General features: G+C 43.7%; 1 protein-coding gene and 1 pseudogene across 2 annotated transcripts in view; one reads left to right on the plus strand and one right to left on the minus strand.

Annotated features, from left to right (window-relative positions):
• LOC110507945 (uncharacterized) overlaps nucleotides 1-15589 on the minus strand; it is a 101084-nt pseudogene extending 85495 nt beyond the window's left edge. The window contains exons 1-4 of the transcript XR_016492502.1: nucleotides 15561-15589; nucleotides 14928-15248; nucleotides 14686-14857; nucleotides 14571-14622 (exon numbers count right to left, since the gene is read on the minus strand). The product of XR_016492502.1 is annotated as an uncharacterized LOC110507945 (transcript). The remainder of the gene's footprint in view (nucleotides 1-14570; nucleotides 14623-14685; nucleotides 14858-14927; nucleotides 15249-15560) is intronic.
• Nucleotides 15590-17103: 1514 nt separating this feature from the next.
• LOC118936607 (START domain-containing protein 10) overlaps nucleotides 17104-27018 on the plus strand; it is a 33673-nt gene continuing 23758 nt past the window's right edge. Inside the window, exon 1 of the mRNA XM_036965308.2 lies at nucleotides 17104-21481. Coding sequence (XP_036821203.1) covers nucleotides 21317-21481 — 165 coding nt within the window. The 5' untranslated portion in view covers nucleotides 17104-21316. The remainder of the gene's footprint in view (nucleotides 21482-27018) is intronic.

The raw sequence follows: 27018 nt of genomic DNA on the forward strand, positions 1-27018 counted from the left end.
TACCCTCTTGCTCTTTTTCACCCCAGTATCTCTACTTGCACATCGTCATCTGCACATCTATCACTCCAGTATTAATACTAAATTGTAATTAGTTTGCCTCTGTGGCCTATTTATTGCCTACCTCCGTATTCTTCTATATTTACACACACTGTACATGGATTTTATCATAGATTCTTCTATTTTTTTTTATTTTGTTATTTTCAGTTATTGACTTTGACACGTTTGATTATGTGTAACTCGGTGTTGTTGTTTTTGTCGCACTGCTTTGCTTTATCTTGGCCAGGTCACAGTTGTAAATGAGAACTTGTTCTCAACTGGCCTACCTGGTTAAATAAAGGTTCAATAAAATAGAAAGAATCTGTGTGATGCAGTCTGACTGACCTCTACCACTCTGCTGCTGCCTGCCACATTGAGCCCTTTTGTTACAAAAATAAAATATTCAAAAAATATTAGAAAAATATAATATTACAGTTGAAGTTGGAAGTTTACATACACCTTAGCCAAATACACTTAAACTCAGTTTTTCACAATTGTCTAATCCTAGTAAAAATTCCCTGTTTTAGGTCAGTTAGGATTACCACTTTATTTTAAGAATGTGAAATGTCAGAATAATAGTAGAGAAAACGATTTATTTCAGTATTTCTTTCTTTCATCACATTCCCAGTGGGTCAGAAGTTTACATACACTCAATTAGTATTTGGTAGCATTGCCTTTAAATTGTTTAACTTGGGTCAAATGTTTCGGGTAGCCTTCCACAAGCTTCCCAGAATAAGTTGGGTGAATTTTGGCCCATTCATCCTGACAGAGCATGTGTAACTGAGTCAGGTTTGTAGGCCTCCTTGCTTGCACACGCTTTTTTAGGTCTGCCCACAAATTGTCTCTAGGATTGATGTCAGGGCTTTGTGATTGCTACTCCAGTACCTTGACTTTGTTGTCCTGTGCAGTTGCAAACTGTAGTCTGGCTTTTTTATGGTGGTTTTGGAGCAGTGGTTTCTTCCTTGCTGAGCGGTATAGGACTCGTTTTACTGTGAATACAGATACTTTTGTACCTGTTTCCTCCAACATCTTCACAAGGTCCTTTGCTGCTGTCCTGGGATTGATTTGCACTTTTCGCACCAAAGTACGTTCATCTCTAGCAGACAAAACGCATCTCCTTCCTGAGCGGTATGACTGCTGCGTGGTCCCATGTTGTTTATACTTGCGCACTATTGATTGTACAGCTGAACGTGGTACTTTCAGACATTTGGAAATTGCTCCGAAGGATGAACCAGACTTGTGGAGGTTTACAATTATTTTTCTGAGGGTCTTGGATAATTTCTTTAGATTTTCACCTGATGTCAAGCAAATAGGCACTGAGTTTGAAGGTACGCATTGAATTACATCCACAGGTACACCTCCAATTGACTCAAATGATGTCAATTAGCCCATCAGAAGCCTCTAAAAACTATAGTTTGTTAACAAAAATGTGTGGAGTGGTTGAAAACAAGTTTTAATGACTCCGACCTAAGTGTTTGTAAACTTCCGACTTCACACACACACACACACACACACACACACACCCCCCCCACCCCCCCCCCCCCCCCACACACACACACACACACACACACACACACACACCCACACACACACACACACACACACACCCACACACACCCACACACCCACACATACCCACACACTCCCACACACCCACACACACACACACACACACACACACACACACACACACACACACACACACACACACTGTGCCTTCGGAAAGTATTCAGACACCTTAAATTGTTCCACAGTTTCTTAAAACCTCTTTGGGATAGGGGGCGGTATTTTCACATCCGGATGAAAAGCATGCCCAAAGTAAACTGCCTGCTACTCAGGCCCAGAAGCTAGGATATGCATATAATTAGATAGTAGATATGGATAGAAAATACTCTAAGGTTTCTAAAACGGTTAAAATTATTTTTGTGAGTATAACATTATTTATTTGGCAGGCGAAACCACGAGGGCAAACCATCCAGGAAATTATTTTTTGAGGTGACTGTGTTTTCTATTGGTTTCCATGGGAATCTAGATTTATGAGGCACCTGGTTGCCGTTGGTATGGCTTCCACTAGATGTCAACAGTCTTTAGAAATTGGTTGATGTTTTTCCTTTGAGAAATGAAGAAGTACTGTTCAGAACTGTTCAGAATGAGTGTCAAGCCATGTGTACTCTTTTGTTTGGTGCACACTCCAGGTCACGCGCTCCACGTTGATTTTATCCGCTAGTGAACACAGTATATTCCGTCTTAAATTTTATTGATTATTTACGTTTTAGGATATCTAAAGTTGGATTAGGAAAGTTGTTTGAAATATTTGGACCAAGTGTACAGGTAACTAATTAGATACTTTGTAGTCATGTTGGGCGAGTTGGAACCGGTGTTTTTCTGAATCAAACGCGCCAAATAAATGGACACTTTGGGGATATAAAAAAGGAGTTTATCGAATAAAAGGACCATTTGTGATGTTTCTGGGACATATTGGAGTGCCAACAGAAGATCTTCAAAGGTAAGACATGAATTATATAATTATTTCTGAGTTTCGTGTCGCACCTGTCTGGTTGAAATATGATTTTCATGTGTTTGTATGGTGGGGTGCTGTCCTCAGATAATCTCGTGGTTTTCTTTCGCCGTAAAGCCTTATTGAAATCTGACACGGTGGCTGCATTAACAAGAAGTGAAGCTTTATTTTGGTGTATTGCACTTGTCGTTTTATGAAAGTTAAATATTTATAATAATTTAATTTCAATTTCGCGCTCTGCAATTTCTCCGGATGTTGTCGAAACGTTCCGCTAGCGGAACCGCTAGTCATGACATTAAGTTACAGCCTTATTCTAAAGTTGATTAAATATTTTTTTCCCCTCATCAATCTACACACAATACCCAATAATGACAATGCGAAAAAAAAGGTATTTAAAAACGTTTTCAAATGTATTACAAATAAAAAAAGCATAGCCTATTTACATAAGTTTTCAGACCCTTTGCTATGAGACTCGAAATTGAGCTCAGGTGCATCCTGTTTCCATTGATCATACTTGAGATGTTTCTACAACTTGATTGGAGTCCACTTCTGGTATATTCATTTGATTGGACTTGATTTGGAAGAGCACACACCTGTCTATATAACATCCCACAGTTGACAGTGCATGTCAGAGCAAAAATCAATCCATGAGGTGGAAGGAATTGTCCGTAGAGCTCGGAGTCAGGATTGTGTTGAGGCACAGATCTGGGGAAGGGTACCAAAACATTTCTGCAGCATTGAAGGTACCCAAGAACACAGTGGCCTCCATCATTCTTAAATGGAAGAAGTTTGGAACCACCAAGACTCACACTAGAGCTGGCTGCCCAGCCAAATTTTGCAATCGGCGGAGAAGTGCCTTGGTCAGGGAGGTGACCAAGAACCCGATGGTCACTCTGACAGAGCTCCAGAGTTTCTCTGTGGAGATTGGAGAACCTTCCAGAAGGACAACAATCTCTACAGCACTCCACCAATCAGGCCTTTATGGTAGAGTGGCCAGACGGAAGACACTCCTCAGTGTAAGGCACCTGACCACCCACTTGGAGTTTGCCAAAAGACACCTAAAGGACTCTCAGACCATGAGAAACAAGAATCTCTGGTCTGATGAAACCAAGATTGAACTCTTTGGCCTAAATGCCAAGCTTCACGACAGGAGAAAACCTGGCACCGTCCCAACAGTGAGGCTTGTTTTTCAGTGGCAGAGACTGGGAGACGAGTCAGGAAGGAGGGAAAGATGAACAAAGCAAAGTACAGAGAAATTCTTGATTAAACCCTGCTCCAGTGTACTCAGGACCTCAGACTGCGGTGAAGGTTCACCTTCCAAGCACACAGCCAAGACAATGCAGGAGTGGCTTCGGGACAAGTCTCTGATAGTCCTTGTGTAGTCCAGCCAGAGGCCGAACATGAACCCGATCGAACATCTCTGGAGAGACCTGAAAAAAGGAGAGACCCATCCAACTTGACAGAAAATGATGGGAAAAACTTGTAGCGTCATACCCAAGAAGACTCGAGGCTGTAATCACTGCCAAAGGTTCCTCAACTAAGTACTGAGTAAAGGGTCTCAATACATATGTAAAAGTGATATTTCAGTTTAGAATTTTTTTAAATGTGCAAAAATGTCTAAAAACCTGTTTTTGCTTCATCATTAGATTGAGGTGTAGATTGATGAGATAAAAAAAAAATCTAATTTAAAACAAGGCTGTAAAGTAACAAAATGTAGAAAAGTCAAGGGGTCTGAATACTTTAAAAATGCACTGTATGAAATCAAACTTTATTTGTCACATGCACTGAATACAACAAGTGTAGACTTTACCGTGACATGCTTACTTACAAACCTTTCACCAACAGTGCAGTTCAAGAAGAGAAGCACAATTGGTTAGAAGAATGTAAAATGTCAGCCATGTTCTTCGGCGCCTGTATATACTGTATATCTGTATATACACTACATGAACAAAAGTATGTGGAATCCTGGTCGACGAACATCTCATTCCAAAATCATGGCATTAATATGGAGATGGTCCCCCCTTTGCTGCTATAACAGCCCCCAGTCTTCTGGGAAGGCTTTCCACTAGATGTTGGAATATTGCTGCGGGGACTTGCTTCCATTCAGCCACGAGAGCAGTAGTGAGGTTGGGCACTGATGTTGGGCGATTAGGCCTGGCTCACAGTCGCCATTCCAATTCACCCCAGATGTGTTCGATGGGTTTGAGGTCAGGGCTCTGTGCAAGCCAGTCAAGTTCTTTCACACCGATCTAGACAAACCATTTCTGTATGGACCTCACTTCCTGCACAGGGGGAAGCAGGAAAGAGCCTCCTCCAAACTGCTGCCACAAAGTTGGAAGCACAGAATTGTCTAGAATGTCATTATTTGCTGTAGCATTAAGATTTCCCTTCACTGGATCTAAGGGGCCTAGCCCGAACCATGAAAAACAGTCCCAGATCATTATTCCTCCTCCACCAAACATTACAGTTCGCACATATGCAGTTCACACATTCGGGCAGGTAGCCCGGCATCCACCAAACCCAGATTCTTCTGTTGAACTGCCAGATGGTGAAACGTGATTCATTACTCCAGAGAACACGTTTCCACTGCTCCAGAGTCTAATGGCGGTGCGCCCCTGTTCAGTCATGTGAAATCCATAGATTAGGGCCTCATGAATTTATTTAAATTGACTGATTTCCTTATATGAACTTTAACTCAGTAAAATCTTAGAAATTGTTGCATGTTGCGTTTACATTTTTGTTCAGTATAATATATACATATTTTTGTATTTAATTGAATGTCCTTGCCTATAACTGTTCTGTACTTTGTCATGTATTTGTACGTTTATGTGGACCCCAGAAAGAGTAGCTGCTGCATGTGAAGTAGCTAATGGGAAACCAAATAAACTATACAGACATGGACCTCTATCTCCCTCTAGTGGAGACGACTGTCAATACAAAGAATGGTGTGCTGTGGTTTAACTGGAACCTTCCACAACTACTGTAAAGGATGAGACTCCAGATAATGATTTGGACCTCACAGACTTTTGTCTTTTTAATTTCCTACAGCAGTGTAGTAGAGTAGAGCAGTACATAAACAATTAAAAGGCGTGATTGAATCTATTCCAGGAGACTAGCAGTAATTACACTAATCACAAATCATCATCACTTTTGACAACTTCATAGACAGATCATAACTCGATGTAATGTTTGGTGCCTGTATTTCTACTGGGTACTTACTGTAGCCTATCAGAGGAGAGAACACAACGGCATGACAGTTCAGAGGCTCTGGACATCTCTGTCACGTAGAAGACTTTTGCCTAAATGTAAATGTTTTTCTCCTGTGTGTGTACAGACAGTCAGTATGTGTATTTGTATTTATTATGAATCCCCATTAGCTGCTGCCAAGGCGTAACAACGTAAGAAACTCACAACACACTAAGTGGTCTGCCCTCAGGCCCATACTCCACTACCACATATCTACAACACAAAATCCATGTGTACGTGTGTGTATCGTGTGTATGTTATCATGTGTGTGTCTGGGCCTGTGTTTGTGTTACTTCACAGTCCCTGCTGTTCTATAAGGTGTATTTTTACCTTGTTTTTGAAAATCTGATTCTACTGCTGCATCAGTTACCTGATGTGGAATATAGTTCCATGTAGTCATGGCTCTATGTAGTACTGTGCGCCTCCCATAGTCTGTTCTGGACTTGGGGATTGAGAAGAGACCTCTGGTGGTATGTCTTGTGGGGTATGCATGGGTGTCAGAGCTGTGTGGTAAACAGACACCTTGGTGCTTTCAACATGTCAATACCTCTCACATATACAAGTAGTGATGAAGTCAATCTCTCCTCTACTTTGAGCCAGAAGAGATTGACATCCATTTTATTGTTTGCTCTCTGTGTACATCCAAGGGCCATCCGTGCTGCACTGTTCTGAGCCAATTGCAATTTTCCTAAGTCCCTCTTTGTGGCACCTGACCACAAGATTGAACAGTAGTCCTGTTGCAACAAAACTAGGGCCTGTAGGACCTGCCTTGTTGATAGTGCTGTTAAGAAGGTAGAAACTAGGGCCTGTAGGACCTGCCTTGTTGACAGTGCTGTTAAGAAGGTAGAAACATGGCCTGTAGGACCTGCCTTGTTGACAGTGCTGTTAAGAAGGTAGAAACTAGGGCCTGTAGGACCTGCCTTGTTGATAGTGCTGTTAAGAAGGTAGAAACTAGGGCCTGTAGGACCTGCCTTGTTGATAGTGCTGTTAAGCAGGTAGAAACTAGGGCCTGTAGGACCTGCCTTGTTGATAGTGTTGTTAAGAAGATAGAAACTAGGACCTGTAGGACCTGCCTTGTTGACAGTGCTGTTAAGAAGGTAGAAACTAGGGCCTGTAGGACCTGCCTTGTTGATAGTGCTGTTAAGAAGGTAGAAACTAGGGCCTGTAGGACCTGCCTTGTTGATAGTGTTGTTAAGAAGGTAAAAACTAGGGCCTGTAGGACCTGCCTTGTTGATAGTGCTGTTAAGAAGGTAGAAACTAGGGCCTGTAGGACCTGCCTTGTTGATAGTGTTGTTAAGAAGGTAGAAACTAGGACCTGTAGGACCTGCCTTGTTAATAGTGCTGTTAAGAATGTAGAAACTAGGGCCTGTAGGACCTGCCTTGTTGATAGTGCTGTTAAGAATGTAGAAACTAGGGCCTGTAGGACCTGCCTTGTTGACAGTGCTGTTAAGAAGGTAGAAACTAGGGCCAGTAGGACCTGCCTTGTTGACAGTGCTGTTAAGAAGGTAGAAACTAGGGCCAGTAGGACCTGCCTTGTTGACAGTGCTGTTAAGAAGGTAGAAACATGGCCTGTAGGACCTGCCTTGTTGACAGTGCTATTAAGAAGGTAGAAACTAGGGCCAGTAGGACCTGCCTTGTTAATAGTGCTGTTAAGAAGGTAGAAACTAGGGCCTGTAGGACCTGCCTTGTTGACAGTGCTGTTAAGAAGGTAGAAACTAGGGCCAGTAGGACCTGCCTTGTTAATAGTGCTGTTAAGAATGTAGAAACTAGGGCCTGTAGGACCTGCCTTGTTGATAGTGCTGTTAAGAATGTAGAAACTAGGGCCTGTAGGACCTGCCTTGTTGATAGTGCTGTTAAGAAGGTAGAAACTAGGGCCTGTAGGACCTGCCTTGTTGACAGTGCTGTTAAGAAGGTAGAAACTAGGACCTGTAGGACCTGCCTTGTTGATAGTGTTGTTAAGAATGTAGAAACTAGGGCCTGTAGGACCTGCCTTGTTGATAGTGCTGTTAAGAAGGTAGAAACTAGGACCTGTAGGACCTGCCTTGTTGATAGTGTTGTTAAGAATGTAGAAACTAGGGCCTGTAGGACCTGCCTTGTTGATAGTGCTGTTAAGAAGGTAGAAACTAGGGCCTGTAGGACCTGCCTTGTTGACAGTGCTGTTAAGAAGGTAGAAACTAGGGCCAGTAGGACCTGCCTTGTTAATAGTGCTGTTAAGAATGTAGAAACTAGGGCCTGTAGGACCTGCCTTGTTGATAGTGCTGTTAAGAAGGTAGAAACTAGGGCCTGTAGGACCTGCCTTGTTGACAGTGCTGTTAAGAAGGTAGAAACTAGGGCCTGTAGGACCTGCCTTGTTGACAGTGCTGTTAAGAAGGTAGAAACTAGGGCCAGTAGGACCTGCCTTGTTGACAGTGCTGTTAAGAAGGTAGAAACATGGCCTGTAGGACCTGCCTTGTTATTAGTGCTGTTAAGAAGGTAGAAACTAGGGCCTGTAGGACCTGCCTTATTGACAGTGCTGTTAAGAAGGTAGAGCAATGCTTTATCTTGGACATACTTCTCCCTTCTTAGCTACTGATGTATCAATATGTTTTGACCATGACAGTTTACAATCCAGGGTTACTCCAAGCAGTTTAGTCACCTCAACTTGCTCAATTTACACATTATTTCTTACAAGATTTAGTTGAGGTTTAGGATTTAGTAAATGATTTGTCCAAAATATAATGCATTTAGTTTTCGAAATACTTAGGTCTAACTTATTCCTTGCCACCCATTCTGAAACGAACTACAGCTCTTTGTAAAGTGTTGCAGTTATTTCACTGGCTGTAGTAGCTGATGTGTAAAGTGTTGCAGTTATTTCACTGGCTGTAGTAGCTGATGTGTAAAGTGTTGCAGTTATTTCACTGGCTGTAGTAGCTGATGTGTAAAGTGTTGCAGTTATTTCACTGGCTGTAGTAGCTGATGTGTAAAGTGTTGCAGTTATTTCACTGGCTGTAGTAGCTGATGTGTAAAGTGTTGCAGTTATTTCACTGGCTGTAGTAGCTGATGTGTAAAGTGTTGCAGTTATTTCACTGGCTGTAGTAGCTGATGTGTAAAGTGTTGCAGTTATTTCACTGGCTGTAGTAGCTGATGTGTAAAGTGTTGCAGTTATTTCACTGGCTGTAGTAGCTGATGTGTAAAGTGTTGCAATTATTTCACTGGCTGTAGTAGCTGATGTGTAAAGTGTTGCAGTTATTTCACTGGCTGTAGTAGCTGATGTGTAAAGTGTTGCAGTTATTTCACTGGCTGTAGTAGCTGATGTGTAAAGTGCTAAGTCATCCGCATACATTTGAAGTGGGAAGTTTACATACACTTAGTTTGGAGTCATTAAAACTAGTTTACATACACTTAGTTTGGAGTCATTAAAACTAGTTTACATACACTTAGTTTGGAGTCATTAAAACTAGTTTACATACACTTAGGTTGGAGTCATTAAAACTAGTTTACATACACTTAGGTTGGAGTCATTAAAACTAGTTTACATACACTTAGGTTGGAGTCATTAAAACTAGTTTACATACACTTAGGTTGGAGTCATTAAAACTAGTTTACATACACTTAGGTTGGAGTCATTAAACCTAGTTTACATACACTTAGTTTGGAGTCATTAAAACTAGTTTACATACACTTAGTTTGGAGTCATTAAAACTAGTTTACATACACTTAGGTTGGAGTCATTAAAACTAGTTTACATACACTTAGGTTGGAGTCATTAAAACTAGTTTACATACACTTAGGTTGGAGTCATTAAAACTAGTTTACATACACTTAGGTTGGAGTCATTAAAACTAGTTTACATACACTTAGGTTGGAGTCATTAAAACTAGTTTACATACACTTAGGTTGGAGTCATTAAAACTAGTTTACATACACTTAGTTTGGAGTCATTAAAACTAGTTTACATACACTTAGTTTGGAGTCATTAAAACTAGTTTACATACACTTAGTTTGGAGTCATTAAAACTAGTTTACATACACTTAGGTTGGAGTCATTAAAACTAGTTTACATACACTGAGGTTGGAGTCATTAAAACTAGTTTACATACACTTAGTTTGGAGTCATTAAAACTAGTTTACATACACTTAGTTTGGAGTCATTAAAACTAGTTTACATACACTTAGTTTGGAGTCAATAAAACTAGTTTACATACACTTAGGTTGGAGTCATTAAAACTAGTTTACATACACTTAGTTTGGAGTCATTAAAACTAGTTTACATACACTTAGTTTGGAGTCATTAAAACTAGTTTACATACACTTAGTTTGGAGTCATTAAAACTTGTTTTTCAACCGCTCCACAAATGTCTTGTTAATTAACAAACTATAGTTTTGGCAAGTCGGTTAGGAAATCTACAGTTGAAGTCAGAAGTTTACATACATCTTATTCAAATACATTTAAACTCAGTTTTTCACAATTCCTGACATTTAATGCTAATAAAAACTCCCTGTCTTAGGTCAGTTAGGATCACCACTTTATTCTAAGAATGTGAAATGTCAGAATAATAGTAAAGAGATGTCACGCCCTGATCTTAGTTTTCTTTATTATTTTTGGTTAGGTCAGGGTGTGACAAGGGTGGTTGGTTTAGTTTTTGTATTTTCTAGGTGTTTTCCCTGTCTAGGGTTTTTTGTATATCTCTGCGGTTTTGGTATGTCTAGGTATGTGTAGGTCTATGGTGGCCTGCATTGGTTCCCAATCAGAGACAACTGTTTATCGTTGTCTCTGATTGGGGATCCTATTTAGGTTGCCATTTTCCATTTTGGTTTTGTGGGTTATTGTCTATGTGTAGTTGCATGTCAGCACTCGTGTTCATAGATTCAGGGTCGTTTTATTATTTTGTTAGTTCGTTTAGTGTTCTTCGTTTAAATAAAGAAGAATGTATTCATTTCACGCTGTGCCTTGGTCTCCTCGTTATGACGAAAGTGACAGAATAACCCACCATAACAGGACCAAGCAGCGTGAAAAGGAGGAGCAGACGTTATGGACTTGGGAAGAGATTTTGGACGGAAAAGGATCCTGGACATGGGAGGAATTACTAGATGGAGCAGGACCCTGGACGCAGCCTGGGGAGTATCGCTGTTCTAAGGAGGAGAAATACTGGAGAATAGAGGAACGGCTACGATATGGTACACGGCTAGCACGGAAGCCCACGGCTAGCACGGAAGCCCACGGCTAGTATGGAAGCCCAAAAGGCAGCACACGAGGAGATTGGCTGAGTCAGGTAGGAGACCTGAGCCAAATCCTCGTGCTTACCATGGGGAACGTGTAACTGGTCAGGCACCTTGTTATGCAGAGATTAGCAGGTGTCTCCAGTGCGCTATGCTAGCCCGGTGAGCTCTATTCCAGCTCTTCGCATTTGCTGGGCTAGAATGGGCATCCAGCCAGGATGTTTTGAGCCAGCTCTATGTTCTGGATCTCCAATGCTTCTCCACTGTCCAGTGTGTCCTGTGCCTCCTCCCCGCACTCGCCCTAAGGTACATGTCACCAGCCTGGTACCACCAGTTCCGGCACCAAGCACCAGGCCTACAGTGCACCTTTGGCAGTCCAGAACGTCTGGTGACAGTACCCAGTCCAGAGTGTCCGGCGACAGTACCCAGTCCAGAGCGTCCGGCAACAGTACCCAGTCCAGAGCGTCCGGCAACAGTACCCAGTCCAGAGCGTCCGGCAACAGTACCCAGTCCAAAGCGTCCGGCAACAGTACCCAGTCCAGAGCGCCCGGCAACAGTACCCAGTCCAGAGTGTCCGGCGACAGTACCCAGTCCAGAGCGCCCGGCAACAGTACCCAGTCCAGAGCGCCCAGCGACAGTACCCAGTCCAGAGCTTCCGGCGACAGTACCCAGTCCAGAGGGTCTGGCGACAGTACCCAGTCCAGAACGTCCGGCGACAGTACCCAGTCCAGAGCGTCTGGCGACAGTACCCAGTCCAGAGCGTCTGGCGACAGTACCCAGTCCAGAACGTCCGGCGACAGTACCCAGTCCAGAGCGTCTGGCGACAGTACCCAGTCCAGAATGTCCGGCGACAGTACCCAGTCCAGAGCGTCTGGCGACAGTACCCAGTCCAGAACATCCGGCGACAGTACCCAGTCCAGAGCGTCTGGCGACAGTACCCAGTCCAGAGCGTCCGGCGACAGTACCCAGTCCAGAGCGTCCGGCGACAGTACCCAGTACAGAGTGTCCGGCGACAGTACCCAGTACAGAGTGTCCGGCGACAGTACCCAGTCCAGAGCGTCCGGCGACAGTACCCAGTCCAGAGCGTCCGGCGACAGTTCACAGACCGGAACCTCCAACGACGTGCCACAGTCCGGAGCCTCCAACGACGGGCCACAGTCCGGAACCTCCAACGACGGGCCACAGTCCGGAACCTCCAACGACGTGCCACAGTCCGGAACCTCCAACGACGGGCCAAAGTCCGGAACCTCCAACGACGGGCCACAGTCCGGAGCCTCCAACGACGGGGCACAGTCCAGAACATCCAGCGATGATCCACCCAGCGAGGGTCCCCAGCCCGGGGCATACGGCGAGGGTCCCCAGCCCGGGGCATACGGCGAGGGTCCCCAGCCCGGGGCATACGGCGAGGGTCCCCAGCCCAGGGCATCCGACGATGATCAACGGGTCGGTAATACAAGAGCGGACTCAGTGTAAAGAAGGGGGGCGGCGTCCAGAACCAGAGCCGCCACCGAGGTTAGATGCCTACCCAGACCCTCCCATATAGGTTTAAGTTTGCGGCCGGGAGTCCGTACCTTTTGGGGGGGGGGGGGGGGGGGGGGGGGTACTGTCACGCCCTGACGTTAGTTATCTTTGTTTTCTTTATTATTTTGGTTAGGTCAGGATGTGACAAGGGTGGTTGGTTTAGTTTTTGTATTGTCAAGGTGTTTTTGTCCTGTCTAGGGTTTTTGTATATCTATAGGGGTTTGTATGTCTAGGTATATGTAGGTCTATGGTGGCCTGAATTGGTTCCCAATCAGAGACAGCTGTTTATCGAGATGTAACTTCCTGACTGATGTCTTGAGATGTTGCTTCAATATATCCACAATTTTCCCGCCTCATGATGCCATCTATTTTGTGAAGTGCACCAGTCCCTCCTGCAGCAAAGCATCCCCACAACACAACACCCCTGTGCTTCACGGTTGGGATGGTGTTCTTCGGGCTTGCAAGCCTCCCCCTTTTTCCTCCAAACATAACGATGGTCATTATGCCAAACAGTTATATTTTTGTTCCATCAGACCAAAGGACTTTTCTCCAAAAGTACGATCTTTGTTCCCATGTGCAGTTGAAAACCGTAGTCTGGCTATTTTATGGCTGTTTTGTAGCAGTGGTTTCTTCCTTTCTGAGTGGCCTTTCAGGTTATGTCGATACAGGACTCGTTTTACTGTGGATATAGATACTTTTGTACCTGTTTCCTCCAGCATCTTCACAAGGTCCTTTGCTGTTGTTCAGGGATTGATTTCCACTTTTCGCACCAAAGTACGTTCATCTCTAGGAGACAGAACGCGTCTCCTTCCTGAGCGGTATGACGGCTGCATGGTCCCATGGTGTTTATACTTGCGTACTATTGTTTGTACAGATGGACGTGGTACCTTCAGGCATTTGGAAATTGCTTCCAACAAGACTTGTGGAGGTCTACAATTTTTTTGAGGTCTTGGCTGATTTCTTTTGATTTTCCCATGATGTCAAGCAAAGAGGTACTGAGTTTGAAGGTAGGCCTTGAAATACATCCACAGGTACACCTCCAATTGATTCAAATTATGTAAATGATCAGAATCTTTTAAAGCCATGACATCATTTTTTTGAATGTTCCAAGCTGTTTAAAAGCACAGTCAACTTAGTGTATGTAAATTTCTGGCCCACTGGAATTGTGATACAGTGAAATAACCTGTCTGTAAACAATTGTTGGAAAAATTACTTGTGTCAGGCACAAAGTAGATGTCCTAACCGACTTGCCAAAATTATGGTTTGTTAAAAAGACATTTGAGCAGCGGTTGAAAAACAAGTTTTAATGACTCCAACCTAAGTGTATGTAAACTTTCGACTTCAACTGTATGTGAACTTCTGACCCACTGGAATGGGTGCAAGAAATGAAAGCTGAAATAAATCATTCTCTCTACTATTATTCTGAGATTTCACATTCTTAAAATAAAGTGGGGAACCAATCTGACCTAAGACAGGGATTTTTTACTAGGATTAAATGTCAGGAATTATGAAAAAACGAGTTTAAATGTATTTGTGTAACGGGTGTCGTCGTCTGATGAGGAATAATCGGACCAAAGCGCAACGTGGTAAGTGTTCATGCTTTTTATTTAAACTGAACACTATAACAAAGAGAATCAACGAAACCGAAACAGTTCTGTCTGGTGCAGACACAAAACAGAAAACAACTACCCACAAAAACCACGTGGGAAAAAGCTACCTAAGTATGGTTCCCAATCAGAGACAACGATAGACAGCTGTCCCTGATTGAGAACCTTACCCGGCCAAAACAAATAAATACAAAACATAGAAAAAGGAACACAGAATGCCCACCCAAATCACACCCTGACCAAACCAAAATAGAGACATAAAAAGCTCTCTAATGTCAGGGCGGGAAAATTTGGCTAAGGTGTATATAAACTTCCAACTTCAACTGTACATAGACACACTGGCTTTACACTGTCGTTAGTAAAGATTGAAAAAAGGGGCCTAGACAACTGCCCTGGAGAATTCCTGAGGAACTCAGGAGAGTGTGTGTTTGTTTATAATGCACCTTGCCACATCTTGGGAGTTGTTGGTCCTTGCAGCCTCCAGAAATGCATCGCCTGGAGGGAAAAACACATCCTTTTAGTATCTTTAGCAGGTAGAGCGCACAAACACACACACACCTTTAATATCAGAGTCTTTCTTGAGGCAAACGCCCACGGCTGCAGCGGACAGCAGATGCCAGTCCATAGGGGTGGCTGCCTCTCACTCTCTCCCCCGGTCCTTCTGCCGCTCTGCTCCCAGTACTGGTCGTTGGTGCGCCCCCTGGAAGCCAGAGAAGCCCAGGAACTCCTGTGACCCTGGAGGTCAGAGAATCCCAGGAACTCCTGCGACCCTGGAGGTCAGAGAAGCCCAGGAACTCCTGCGACCCTGGAGGTCAGAGATCCACCTGGGGACCATGTAGTAGTACTCACACTCTTTTGCTTCCTTGCTCAGAATTCCTCTACGGGAGACACGAGAGGTGGAAACAATGGGGTTCCGGTTGGTGTCCGCTTTCTCGAGGATGGTGTGTTTCCTCACATTGTCCTTGGTGCTTGTCTGGAACACATCATGGGGAAAGGCTGCTCGACCTTCGCATGAAGTTCTGCGGCGGGAACCGACAACAATATGGCGGGAAAACACGTGAACCGTGAAACGTTGAGCCTGATAATAGTCCTTTAATTGAAGTCTACTGCTGCTATTCCTCCTACAGACCGTTATTTACCCTGTGATGGTTGACTGCAGTGACAAGACAAAAACAACAGCAGCATGGATGTCAATGGAACATGAACTGCATCATGGGAATAGTAGTTTTTTCCTACAGAAACTAACTGGCTCTGCTTCCTGGTATCACAGAAGGCAACTCCAGCACATCTTATGAAGGTTTACTCAGGATTTATTCATAGTCTTAAAATCTTCCACATACAAGTTCATCTAAAGCAACTTCCGCATTAATTTTTTAAAATGTTTATTCTACTTTATAGCAAACAAAACAACTTTCTCCTTGAGCATGATTCACCACCAGATGGCGTCCAGATTCTGTGGCATTGCGGAGGCTGGATAAAGTAACAAACAGGAGTTGTGTTGCAGCAGTCAGCAGCACCGTCCAATAGCCTACAGAGGCTGGTTCTGGTCACCAGTTCCACACGATGTGGGAGTAGAGGAAATGTACCATGTACATTCAATAGGAAAACAACATGTTTGCTATTCTGTACTGTAGGCAAGGAGGAAAAGTGGAGACATCTATAACCTAGAGTCAACATTTTGATCACATTTGATCATATATCACATTCAACTGTAACTTTACAGGCCGGCTTTCATATTGGCTACATATCACAAGACCCTTCACAGGGTCTTTGCTTTTGGTATTTTGCAGAACAGCTACTCTATAAACCTACTTGACCACATGACCTCACCTTACAGTAAAAAAAAAGAAAATATTGCTGTGAAACCAAAATTCCAAAAAAGTTGCTGTTTTGTGGTAACAACATACAATTTGAATGTAAGGGCGGCCCAATAGCCTAATCCTCAAAGGAGAAATCATATGCAGAATGCAACGTTCATTTGCTGGTCCCTTGAGAAAGTATTGACGAAGACTATGGGGCTGTTCTGGCCAATGTTTGAAAAATAATAATTTTAACATATTTAGTTTGCTCTGTGTTTGCTTCTGGATAAATACCTGAGTGAGGTGTGGATGAGAGAACATGGCTTTTCCAAGAGAGGGAAATGGTTTTCCTTTTTCAGAGTTTAAAAAGTTTAGAGATTTTCTCCACCTGAGCAGAAAAAGCACCGGTGGCATTCATCCAAACCCAGAGTCCCCACAGCAATAGCTCAAAGCCAAGAGGAAACGTGTCACTATTGCTTTATTGCGTCTCCACATTGAACTGTGTTCTGTTCCCAGACTAATAAATATACAGTTGTTAAAACTGTAGCCTACCCAGGCCTGATATATCAAATACCAGAATAAGGGACTTATTCAGGCATACAGTATTAGAGACAGGTGGGGTATCATCCAAATATATTTTATATTTATATCTTGTCAGGGATTGACATTAAAGTCTTAAAGGCACTTGCCCATCTGGCAAGTCAGGGCTATTTTTGGGTTGCCCGAAGAGTAGGATCACTTGCCTGCAAATCTAAATGAGCTATTTACATGCAGAAGTGTCACATATTGCCTGCCTTTCACCTACACTTTTAGAATAAAAGGTGCCATCCTTTTGGTATTTTATTAGGATCCCTATTAGCTGTTGTAAAAGCAGCAGCTACTCTTCCTGGGATCCACACAAAACATGACATAATACAGAACAATAATAGACAAGAACAATTCAAGGACAGAACTACAAAAATATATTTTGACAAAAGGCACACGTAGACGACATATCAATACATACACACAACCTATCTAGGTCCAATAGGGGAGAGGCGTTGTGCTGTGAGGTGTTGCTTTATCTGTTTTTTGAAACCAGGTTTGCTGTTCACTTGAACAATATGAGATGGAATGGAGTTCCATGCAATTGTCACGATTGGTATGAGAGATGGACCAAGGCGCAGTGTGATTAAAGTTCCACATATTTTAATAAAGCGAAACTTCCAAACAAAACAATAAACCACGAAACATGACATCAGTGGTGTTACATGCACATACATAAAACAATATCCCACAAAGCAGGTGGGAGATAGGGCTTCCTAAATATGATCCCCAATTAGAGGCAACGATTACCAGCTGCCTCTAATTGGGAACCATACAACCCAGCCACATAGAAAATCAATGACTAGAACACCCCCCCTAGTCACGCTCTGACCTAAACACCATAGAGAACCAAGGGCTCTATGGTCAGGGCGTGACAGCAACAATAGCTCTATATAATACTGTACGCTTTCTTGAATTTGTTCTGGATTTGGGGACTGTGAAAAGACCCCTGGTGGCATGTCTGGTGGGGTAAGTGTGTGTGTCAGAGCTGTGTGTAAGTTGACTATGCAAAAAATTTGGTATTTTCAACAAATGAATGTTTCTTATAAAAATAAGAAGTGATGCAGTCAGTCTCTCCTCAACTCTTAGCCAAGAGAGACTGTATTTATATCGCCCTCTGATTACAAAGAAGAGCAAGACGTGCTTCTCTGTTCTGGGCCAGCTGCAGCTTAACTAGGTCCTTCCTAAATCAAATCAAATATTACTGGTCACATACACACATACGCTGATGTTATTGCTTGTGTAGCTTATCAGTTTATTACTGGTCCTGAACATTCCAAAACAGATTGCAACTCTTTGTTAATGGTTTCAGTGACTTCATTAGCTGTGGTTGCTGATGTGTATATGGTTGAATCATCAGCATACATGGACACACATGCTTTGTTTAATGCCAGTGGCAGGTCATTGATAAAAATAGAAAAGAGTAGAGGGCCTAGAAAGCTGCCCTGCGGTACACCACACTTTACATGTTTGACATTAGAGAAGCGAGTTTGAAGGTAGGCCGTGAAATACATCCACAGGTACATCTCCAATTGACTCAAATGATGTAAAGCAGCCTATGGAAGAATTTGAACATTTTCAGCCTCCTGGTATTGTGTACAGATCCTTGCGACATGGGGCCATGCATTATCATTATCCCAGTCTGCTGTTACCACATGCTTCATGAGGGCCACCATTGTACCTGTTCCCAAGAAAGCTAAGGTAACTGAGCTAAACGACTACTCACTAGCACTCACTTCCGTCATCATGAAGTGCTTTGAGAGACTAGTCTGGGACCATATCACCTCCACCCTACCCGACACCCTAGACCCACTCCAATTTGCTTACCGCCCCAATAGGTCCACAGACGACGCAATCGCAATCGCAACCACACTGCACACTGCCCTAACCCATCGGGACAAGAGGAATACCTATGTGAGAATGCTGTTCATCGACTACAGCTCAGCATTTAACACCATAGTACCCTCCAAACTCGTCATCAAGCTTGAGACCCAGACCCCGCCCTGTGCAACTGGGTACTGATCTTCCTGACAGGCCGCCCCCGGGTGGTGAGGGTAGGTAACAACATCACCACCCTGCTGATCCTCAACACTGGGGCTCCACAAGGGTGCATTCTCAGCCCTCTCCTGTACTCCCTGTTCACCCACGACTGCGTGGCCATGCACGCTTCCAACTCAATCATCAACTTTGCGGACGACACTACAGTAGTAGTCTTGATTTACCAACAACGACGAGACGGCCTACAGGGGGGAGGTGAGGGCCCTCGGAGTGTGGTGTCAGGAAAATAACCTCACACTCAACGTCAACAAAACAAAGGAGATGATAGTGGACTTCAGGAAACAGCAGAGGGAGCACCCCCCTATCCACATCGACGGGACAGTAGTGGAGAGGGTAGTAAGTTTTAAGTTCCTCGGCGTACATATCACGGACAAACTGAATTGGTCCACCCACACAGACAGTGTTGTGAAGAAGGCGCAGCAGCACCTCTTCAATCTCAGGAGGCTGAAGAAATTTGGCTTGTCACCAAAAGCACTCACAAACGCACAATCGAGAGCATCCTGTCGAGCTGTATCACCACCTGGTACGGCAACTGCTCCGCCCACAACCGTAAGGCTCTCCAGAGGGTAGTGAGGTCTGCACAATGCATCACCGGGGCCAAACTACCTGCCACCCAGGACACCTACACCACCCGATGTCACAGGAAGGCCATAAAGATCATCAAGGACAACAAACACCCGAGCCACTGCCTGTTCACCCCGCTATTATCCAGAAGGCGAGGTCAGTACAGGTGCTTCAAAGAAGGGACCGAGAGACTGAAAAACAGCTTCTATCTCAAGGCCATCAGACTATTAAACAGCCACCACTAACATTGAGTGGCTGCTGCCAACATACTGACTCATCTCCAGCCACTTTAATAATGGAAATTGATGTAAAAATGTATCACTAGCCACTTTAAACAATGCCACTTAATATAATGTTTACATACCCTACATTACTCATCTCATATGTATATGTATATACTGTACTCTATGTCATCTGCTCCATCTTTATGTAATACATGTATCACTAGCCATTTTAAACTATGCCACTTTGTTTACATACCCTACATTACTCATCTCATATGTATATACTGTACTAGATACCATCGATTGCATCTAGCCTATGCCGTTCTGTACCATCACTCATTCATATATCTTTATGTACATATTCTTTATCCACTTACACTTGTGTGTATAGGGTAGTGGTTGTGGAATTGTTAGGTTAGATTACTCGTTGGTTATTACTGAATTGTCGGAACTAGAAGCATAAGGATTTCGCTACACTCGCATTAACATCTGCTAACCATGTGTATGTGACAAATCAAATTTGATTTGATTTTGAAACATGAAGTGATAGGGGCGGATGAATGGCACAACAATGGGCCTCAGAATCTTGTCACAGCATCTCTGTGCATTCAAATTGCTATTGATAAAATACAATTGTGTTCGTTGTCCGTAGTTTATGCTTGTCCATACCATAACCCCACCGCCACCATGGGCCCCACAGCGTGCCAGTGGCCAAAGAAGGTGAGCATTTGCCCACTGAAGTCGGTTATGACACCAAACTTCAGTCAGGTCAAGACCCTGGTGAGCACGACGAGCATGCAGATGACCTTCCCTGAGATGGTTTCTGACAGTTTCATCAGCTGTCTGGGTGGCTGGTCTTAGACGATCACACAAGTGAAGAAGCCTGATGTGGAGGTCCTGGGCTGGAGTGGTTACACGTGGTCGGCGGTCGGTCTCTCACTATTCTAATCTCTCAATGTGTATCTCAAAGTGCACCAAATGCATTTAGCTGTTGAAATTCATTTTTTACCCCGGGGGAGAATGCCCCCAGACCACCTACCAGCTTTGGGCTAAGCCTCCAATTGTCTTCAAATCCTAGAAACGTCACTTCCTAAAGGCATTTTCCCAAAGCCATCTCCCGCAGTAATGGTTCTGTTGTTGAAATAGACAGACACATAGTTCGAAAATAAACAACAACAGGGAAAAGGGATGGAGGAAGGGAGGAGAGCACCCGCCAGTTTATAGGACCAGGCGCGCAGCTGATTTCTGGTCCCTTATAGAAGGATGTGTGTGTGCACGTAGCCGAGTGGGCGGTTTCACTTCGATTGTCAATCTTTTATCGCTTCTCTGTGTGTCACCAACGCTGTACTCTTTTCTCCACACTGCACCATCAACCTCGAGGGACCATAGGGGGGCACACAGCGACGCAGGGGAACTGAAATGTAAATGGGCAACGATTGATCATAACCCTCGGACTTGTCAGCCTTTCATTTCCAGCCGAGTCGCGGTGAGACAGCAGAAACATATGGCTCCCTGAAATAGCTGCTGCCGACCATATTGAACTGCAATTGATTCACGCCAGAGGGTCAATAGTGTTATAAGATAAAAGCCGGAAAGCTTCCACTCGTGACTATAGTTTCTATGAAATACATGTTATTTTTATACCGGTTTTTGTGCTTTCTTCGTTTTTGTACGCTTTCGGTGATCCCGCGCAGCTCCCCTTTCTAACACCCATCATAACAAGACTCGGTTTAGCTGGTTGCTTGCTCGGCGATAAATTAAATTAGATGAATAATTCACTCAGAGGATAGAGGAGTGCGTCGTTTAGCCCAGTCACTCTTCACCGGCGCCCGTTCGTCCCAGTTTGCCTCGGGATTGGGTCTCTTCGCCACCGGGAGTTCCCCTACCTCGGCTCGGTCTCGTCGTTGTTCTTCCCGGTGACCTGCAGAAGAGCGAGCTCGCGCTCCTCGCTAACAGATCATGTCGGCGGAGTCTGTGTTGATCCCGGACGACCGGGCATTCAGCAACTTCAAGGAGGAGTGCGGGAGCGAGGAGGGCTGGAGTCTGACCTACAACAAAACTGGCATGACCGTGTGGACCCAGACTATAGGAGGAGACGAGGAGAAGTCACTCCACAAGATTAAGGTGAGAACAGGGTAGGCCGGTAAACAGCTGAATATAATGTGTGTAAAGCAAAGGGCACCATACGGGCTACCTTGGTCACACAGTCCCATAGTAGGAAGTATAAAATTGCATAAATTCAAACCCTTAAGTAATATTACTCAAAGGAGGGCAAGGAAGTGTTATTTACAGGAAGAAAGGACAGAATTAGATCAGGGCCTGGGTCAGGTGTGTGTATCCGGGTCTGTGGCAGGATAGCCGGCAAACAGGTGTTCACATAGAGTTGTTTGATGAAGGGAGGGGGGGGAGAGGGAAACAGAAGGTCAAACAGGATGTGTGTGGACTGTATACGTGTTTAATCATATCTGACATCACACTGGAGGAGCAGGCTACTGTGAACTCAAATAGAGGTGTGTGTGTGATGTAAGAATCTGCAGGTAGTCTGTTCTGCTCCCTGTGAGTGTGGGCTACTGAATGGCAGGTACCTTAACTGGCACACACATGTTTGACAGACATGACGGTCAGAGAAGGGATCCTATGATGGGTCTGGTAGGTAGGCAGTAAGCCTGTTATATGAGCTGTCATCTATCTGTCTCTGAAGTGTCCGTTGGCCTGATTTGCGTAATGCCACGGAGTGTTTAATGTGTGCTTAAGGAGAGGCCTTCTCTCTCTGCACTCATGCCTGTAGGGGAGTGTGTGTGTGTGGTGCTCAGTTTGTGTGCAGAGGTAATCTCTCTGTGTATTCATACAGGACAGCTGGACCTTCTCATAATAGCTCCGCACACATACACAGAGGGAGGACAGCAGTCCGCTTACCACACATAGCAGGATACACACACTAATTGGGAGTCTCCCTCAAACCGTTACATCCTTGTGTGTCTCTCTCTAAACTCATATGTATGTGTTGTGTGTCTCTCTCTAAACTCATATGTATGTGTTGTGTGTCTCTCTCTAAACTCATATGTAAATGTATGTGTTGTGTGTCTCTCTAAACTCGTATGTAAATGTATGTGTTGTGTGTCAATATGGTTGTGTGTGTCTCTCTCTAAACTCGTATGTATGTGTTGTGTGTGTCTCTCTCTAAACTCGTATGTAAATGTATGTGTTGTGTGTCAATATGGTTGTGTGTGTCCGTGCTCAGGAGGCATTGATGCTATGATCTTGCTCTTCTATTTATAGACTGAAATAAAAGCATGGATGCTCTCCCAGCTGATGAATGTAGAAAGTGTGTGTGAGAAAGAGAGATCCAGGCTGTTGTAGTGTTCTCCTCTGAGTGCCCACAGTAGTGAAGAACAGGGACATGTAAAGTGCGGAGGCATTGAAACCCCAAGACGGAGGGTGAGGTTGGGGGAGAGGTCTTTGTCTTCATCATCCTCACCATCATTAGCAGAATAATCATCATCATCATTATCATCAACAATATATCAGCCTGTAACCATTAGTCAGCAATATCATCAGCATCTCTATTAAACTCCCATCATCATTATACTGACACACAAAGGCAGGCTGAGCTATGCTTCTGTATGTACAGTGCATTCGGTAAGTATTCAGACCCCTTGACTTGTTTTTTCCACTCACCAATCTCCACACAATACCCCATAATAACAAAGCCAAAACATTTAAACTTTTTTTTTTTTGAGAAGGTATATAAAAAAAATATAAATAAAATATCACATTTACATACAGTAAGTATTCAGACTCTTTACTCAGTACTTTGTTGAAGCACCTTTGGCAGTAAGTATTCAGACTCTTTACTCAGTACTTTGTTGAAGCACCTTTGGCAGTAAGTATTCAGACTCTTTACTCAGTAGTTTGTTGAAGCACCTTTGGCAGTAAGTATTCAGACTCTTTACTCAGTAGTTTGTTGAAGCACCTTTGGCAGTAAGTATTCAGACTCTTTACTCAGTACTTTGTTGAAGCACCTTTGGCAGTAAGTATTCAGACTCTGTACTCAGTACTTTGTTGAAGCACCTTTGGCAGTAAGTATTCAGACTCTGTACTCAGTACTTTGTTGAAGCACCTTTGGCAGCGATTACAGCCTCGCGTCTTCTTGGGTATGAAGTTACAAGCTTGGCACACCTGCATTTGGGTAGTTTTCCCCCATTCTTCTCTGCAGATCCTCTTAAGCTCTGTCAGGTTGGATGGGGAGTGTTGCTGCACAGCTATTTTCAGGTCTCTCCAGAGATGTTCGATCAGGTTCAAGTCTGGGCTCTGGCCAGACTTGTCCCGAAGCCACTCCTGTGTTGTCTTGGCTGTGTGCTTAGGGTTGTTGTCCTGTTGGAAGGTGAACCTTCACCCCAGTCTGAGGTCCTGAGAGCTCTGGAGCAGGTTTTCATCAATGATCTCTCTCTACTTTGCTCCGTTCAGCTTTCCCTCAAACCTGACTAGTCTCCCAGTCCCTGGCACTGAAAAACATCCCCACAGCATGATGCTGCCACCACCATGCTTCACCGTAGAGATAGTGCCAGGTTTCCTCCAGACGTATCGCTTGACATTCAGGACAATGAGTTCAATCTTGGTTTCATCAGACCAGAGAATCTTGTTTCTCATGGTCTGAGAGTCCTTTAGGTGCCCTTTGGGAAACTCCAAGCGAGCTGTCATGTGCCTTTTACTGAGGAGTGGCTTCCATCTGGTCACTACCATAAAGTAGAGGAACCCCGGAGCTCTGTCAGCGGGACCATCGGGTTCTTGGTCACCTCCCTGACCAAGGCCCTTCTCCCCTGATTACTCAGTTTGTCCAGGCGGCCAGCTCTAGGAAAAGTCTTGGCGGTTCCAAACTTCTTCCGTTTAAGAATGATGGAGACAACTGTGTTCTTGTACCTTCAATCTGTGTCTCTACACAATCCTGTCTCGGAGCTCTACGAACAACTCCTTCCACCTCTCGGCTTGGTTTCTGCTCTGTCAACTGTGGGGCCTTATTTTAATAAAGGTGTGTGCTTTTCCAATTCATGTCCAATCAATAAGGTATTTCTGTTTTTTATTTTAAATAAAATAGTAAATCTTCTAAAAACCTGTTTTCACTTTCTCGTTATGGGGTATTGTGTGTAGATTGACGAGGAAAGGTTTTTATGTAAATCCATTTTAGAATGAGGCTGTAACGTAACAAACAACATGTGGTAAAAGTCAATGGTTCTGAATACTTTCTGAAATGCCCTGTATGTGGCTGGTTTAACATGCTGTCAGACTGACTGGTGCTGTTTGGACATTCTCCAGCCCACACACACTCTGAAATGCCCTGTATGTGGCTGGTTTAACACGCTGTCAGACTGACTGGGACTGTTTGGACTCTCTCCAGCCCACACACACTCTGAAATGCCCTGTATGTGGCTGGTTTAACACGCTGTCAGACTGACTGGGACTGTTTAGACATTCTCCAGCCCACACACACTCTGAAATGCCCTGTATGTGGCTGGTTTAACAAGCTGTCAGACTGATGGGGACTGTTTAGACATTCTCCAGCCCACACACACTCTGAAATGCCCTGTATGTGGCTGGTTTAACACGCTGTCAGACTGACTGGGACTGTGTGGACATTCTCCAGCCCACACACACCCTGAGGACTGAGGGGAAACCCTGTTCACTGATGGTATACATATACACACTCATCCCCTCTCATCCTTCTCTTCCACATTCGCCTACCCATGTCCAGCAGAAGACATGAGCTTTGACAGGCCTGGGAGAGAGAGGGGAGGGGGAGAGTAGAGTGGGGGAGCAAGGGAGAAGGAGGGATGTTTGATTAAACACAGCAGCGGACTGTAGTGCAGTCTGATACAGGGGGAAGGGTGTGTGTATAATGTTTGAGGTTAGAGGTTGTGTATCATGTGACTGTGAGCATCTACTGTCTGGTCCACAGGACCACATACATATATACTGCCAACATTGACCGCTCGCACATGGGATTTCAGTTTTACGTTTCAAACACACGCACCACAGTTTAGTCTCCGTCTCGTTTTTGCTCTCTCCTGCCCTCATCAGTAGAGGATTGTACTGAATTAGTTTAATAGAATTGCGTTGATAGTCTTCCCCCTCCTGTTTCAGTCTGCCCTGTGGACACAATCACTTCATTATTCTCTCAACTCCATTGTGACTTTTAAGTCCTTAGTCCAACACACACACACACACACACAGAGTTGGGTTACTGAATCACCAGTGAAACTGCAGTAGTAACTGATAACAGGTCCTCATGACCATAGATAGTAAGCTGGATAGACTAGAGTGTAGATTTGGCTGTTGAAAGATGGGGTTCCTCATCTAGTGTTCAGGGTTATCCCCATGTGGCTGTGATTGAAAGTAGTGCACTCCTCCTAGAGGTCGACCGACTATGATTTTTCAAAGCCGATACCGATTAATCGGCCGTTTTTAAAATGTATTTATTTATTTCTATATATTTGTAATAACGACAATTACAACAATACTGAATGAACACTTTTATTTGAACTTAATATAATACATAAATAAACATCTATTTTGTCTCAAATAAATAATGAAACTTGTTCAATTTGAAATAATGCAAAAACAAAGTGTTGGAGAAGAAAGTAAAAGTGCAATATGTGCCATGTAAGAAAGCTAACGTTTAAGTTCCTTGCTCAGAACATGAGAACATATGAAAGCTGGTGGTTCCTTTTAACATTAGTCTTCAATATTCCCAGGTAAGAAGTTTTAGGTTGAAGTTATTATAGGAATTATAGGACTATTTCTCTATATACCTTTTGTATTTTATATACCTTTGACTATTGGATGTTCTTATAGGTACTTTAGTATTGCCAGCCTAATCTCGGGAGTTGATAGGCTTGAAGTCATAAACAGCGCTATGCTTCAAGCATTGCGAAGAGCTGCTGGCAAACGCAGGAAAGTGCTGTTTGAATGAATGCTTACGAGCCTGCTGGTGCCTACCACCGCTCAGTCAGACTGCTCTATCAAATATCAAATCATAGACTTAATTATAATATAATAACACACAGAAATACGAGCCTTAGGTCATTAATATGGTCAAATCCGGAAACTATCATCTCGAAAACAAAACGTTTATTATTTCAGTGAAATACAGAACCGTTCGGTATTTTATCTAACGGGTGGCATCCATAAGTCTAAATATTCTTGTTACATTGCACAACCTTCAATGTTATGTCATAATTATTTAAAACTCTGGCAAATTAATTGCGGTCGTTGTTAGGAAGAAATGGTCTTCACACAGTTTGCAACGAGCCAGGCGGACCAAACTGCTGCATATACCCTGACTCTGCTTGTACTGAACGCAAGAGAAGTGACACAACTTCCCTAGTTAATATTGCCTGCTAACATGAATTTATTTTAACTAAATATGTAGGTTTAAAAATATATATTTGTGTATTGATTTTAAGAAAGGCGTTGATGTTTATGGTTAGGTACATTGGTGTTTATGGTTAGGTACATTGGTGTTTATGGTTAGGTACATTGGTGTTTATGGTTAGGTACATTGGTGTTTATGGTTAGGTACATTGGTGGTTAGGTACATTGGTGGTTAGGTACATTGGTGGTTAGGTACATTGGTGGTTAGGTACATTGGTGGTTAGGTACATTGG

This window comes from Oncorhynchus mykiss, chromosome 27 (assembly GCF_057628025.1).
Source record: "Oncorhynchus mykiss isolate SJ-2025 chromosome 27, ASM5762802v1, whole genome shotgun sequence".
In the NCBI taxonomy this organism is placed as follows: domain Eukaryota; kingdom Metazoa; phylum Chordata; class Actinopteri; order Salmoniformes; family Salmonidae; genus Oncorhynchus; species Oncorhynchus mykiss.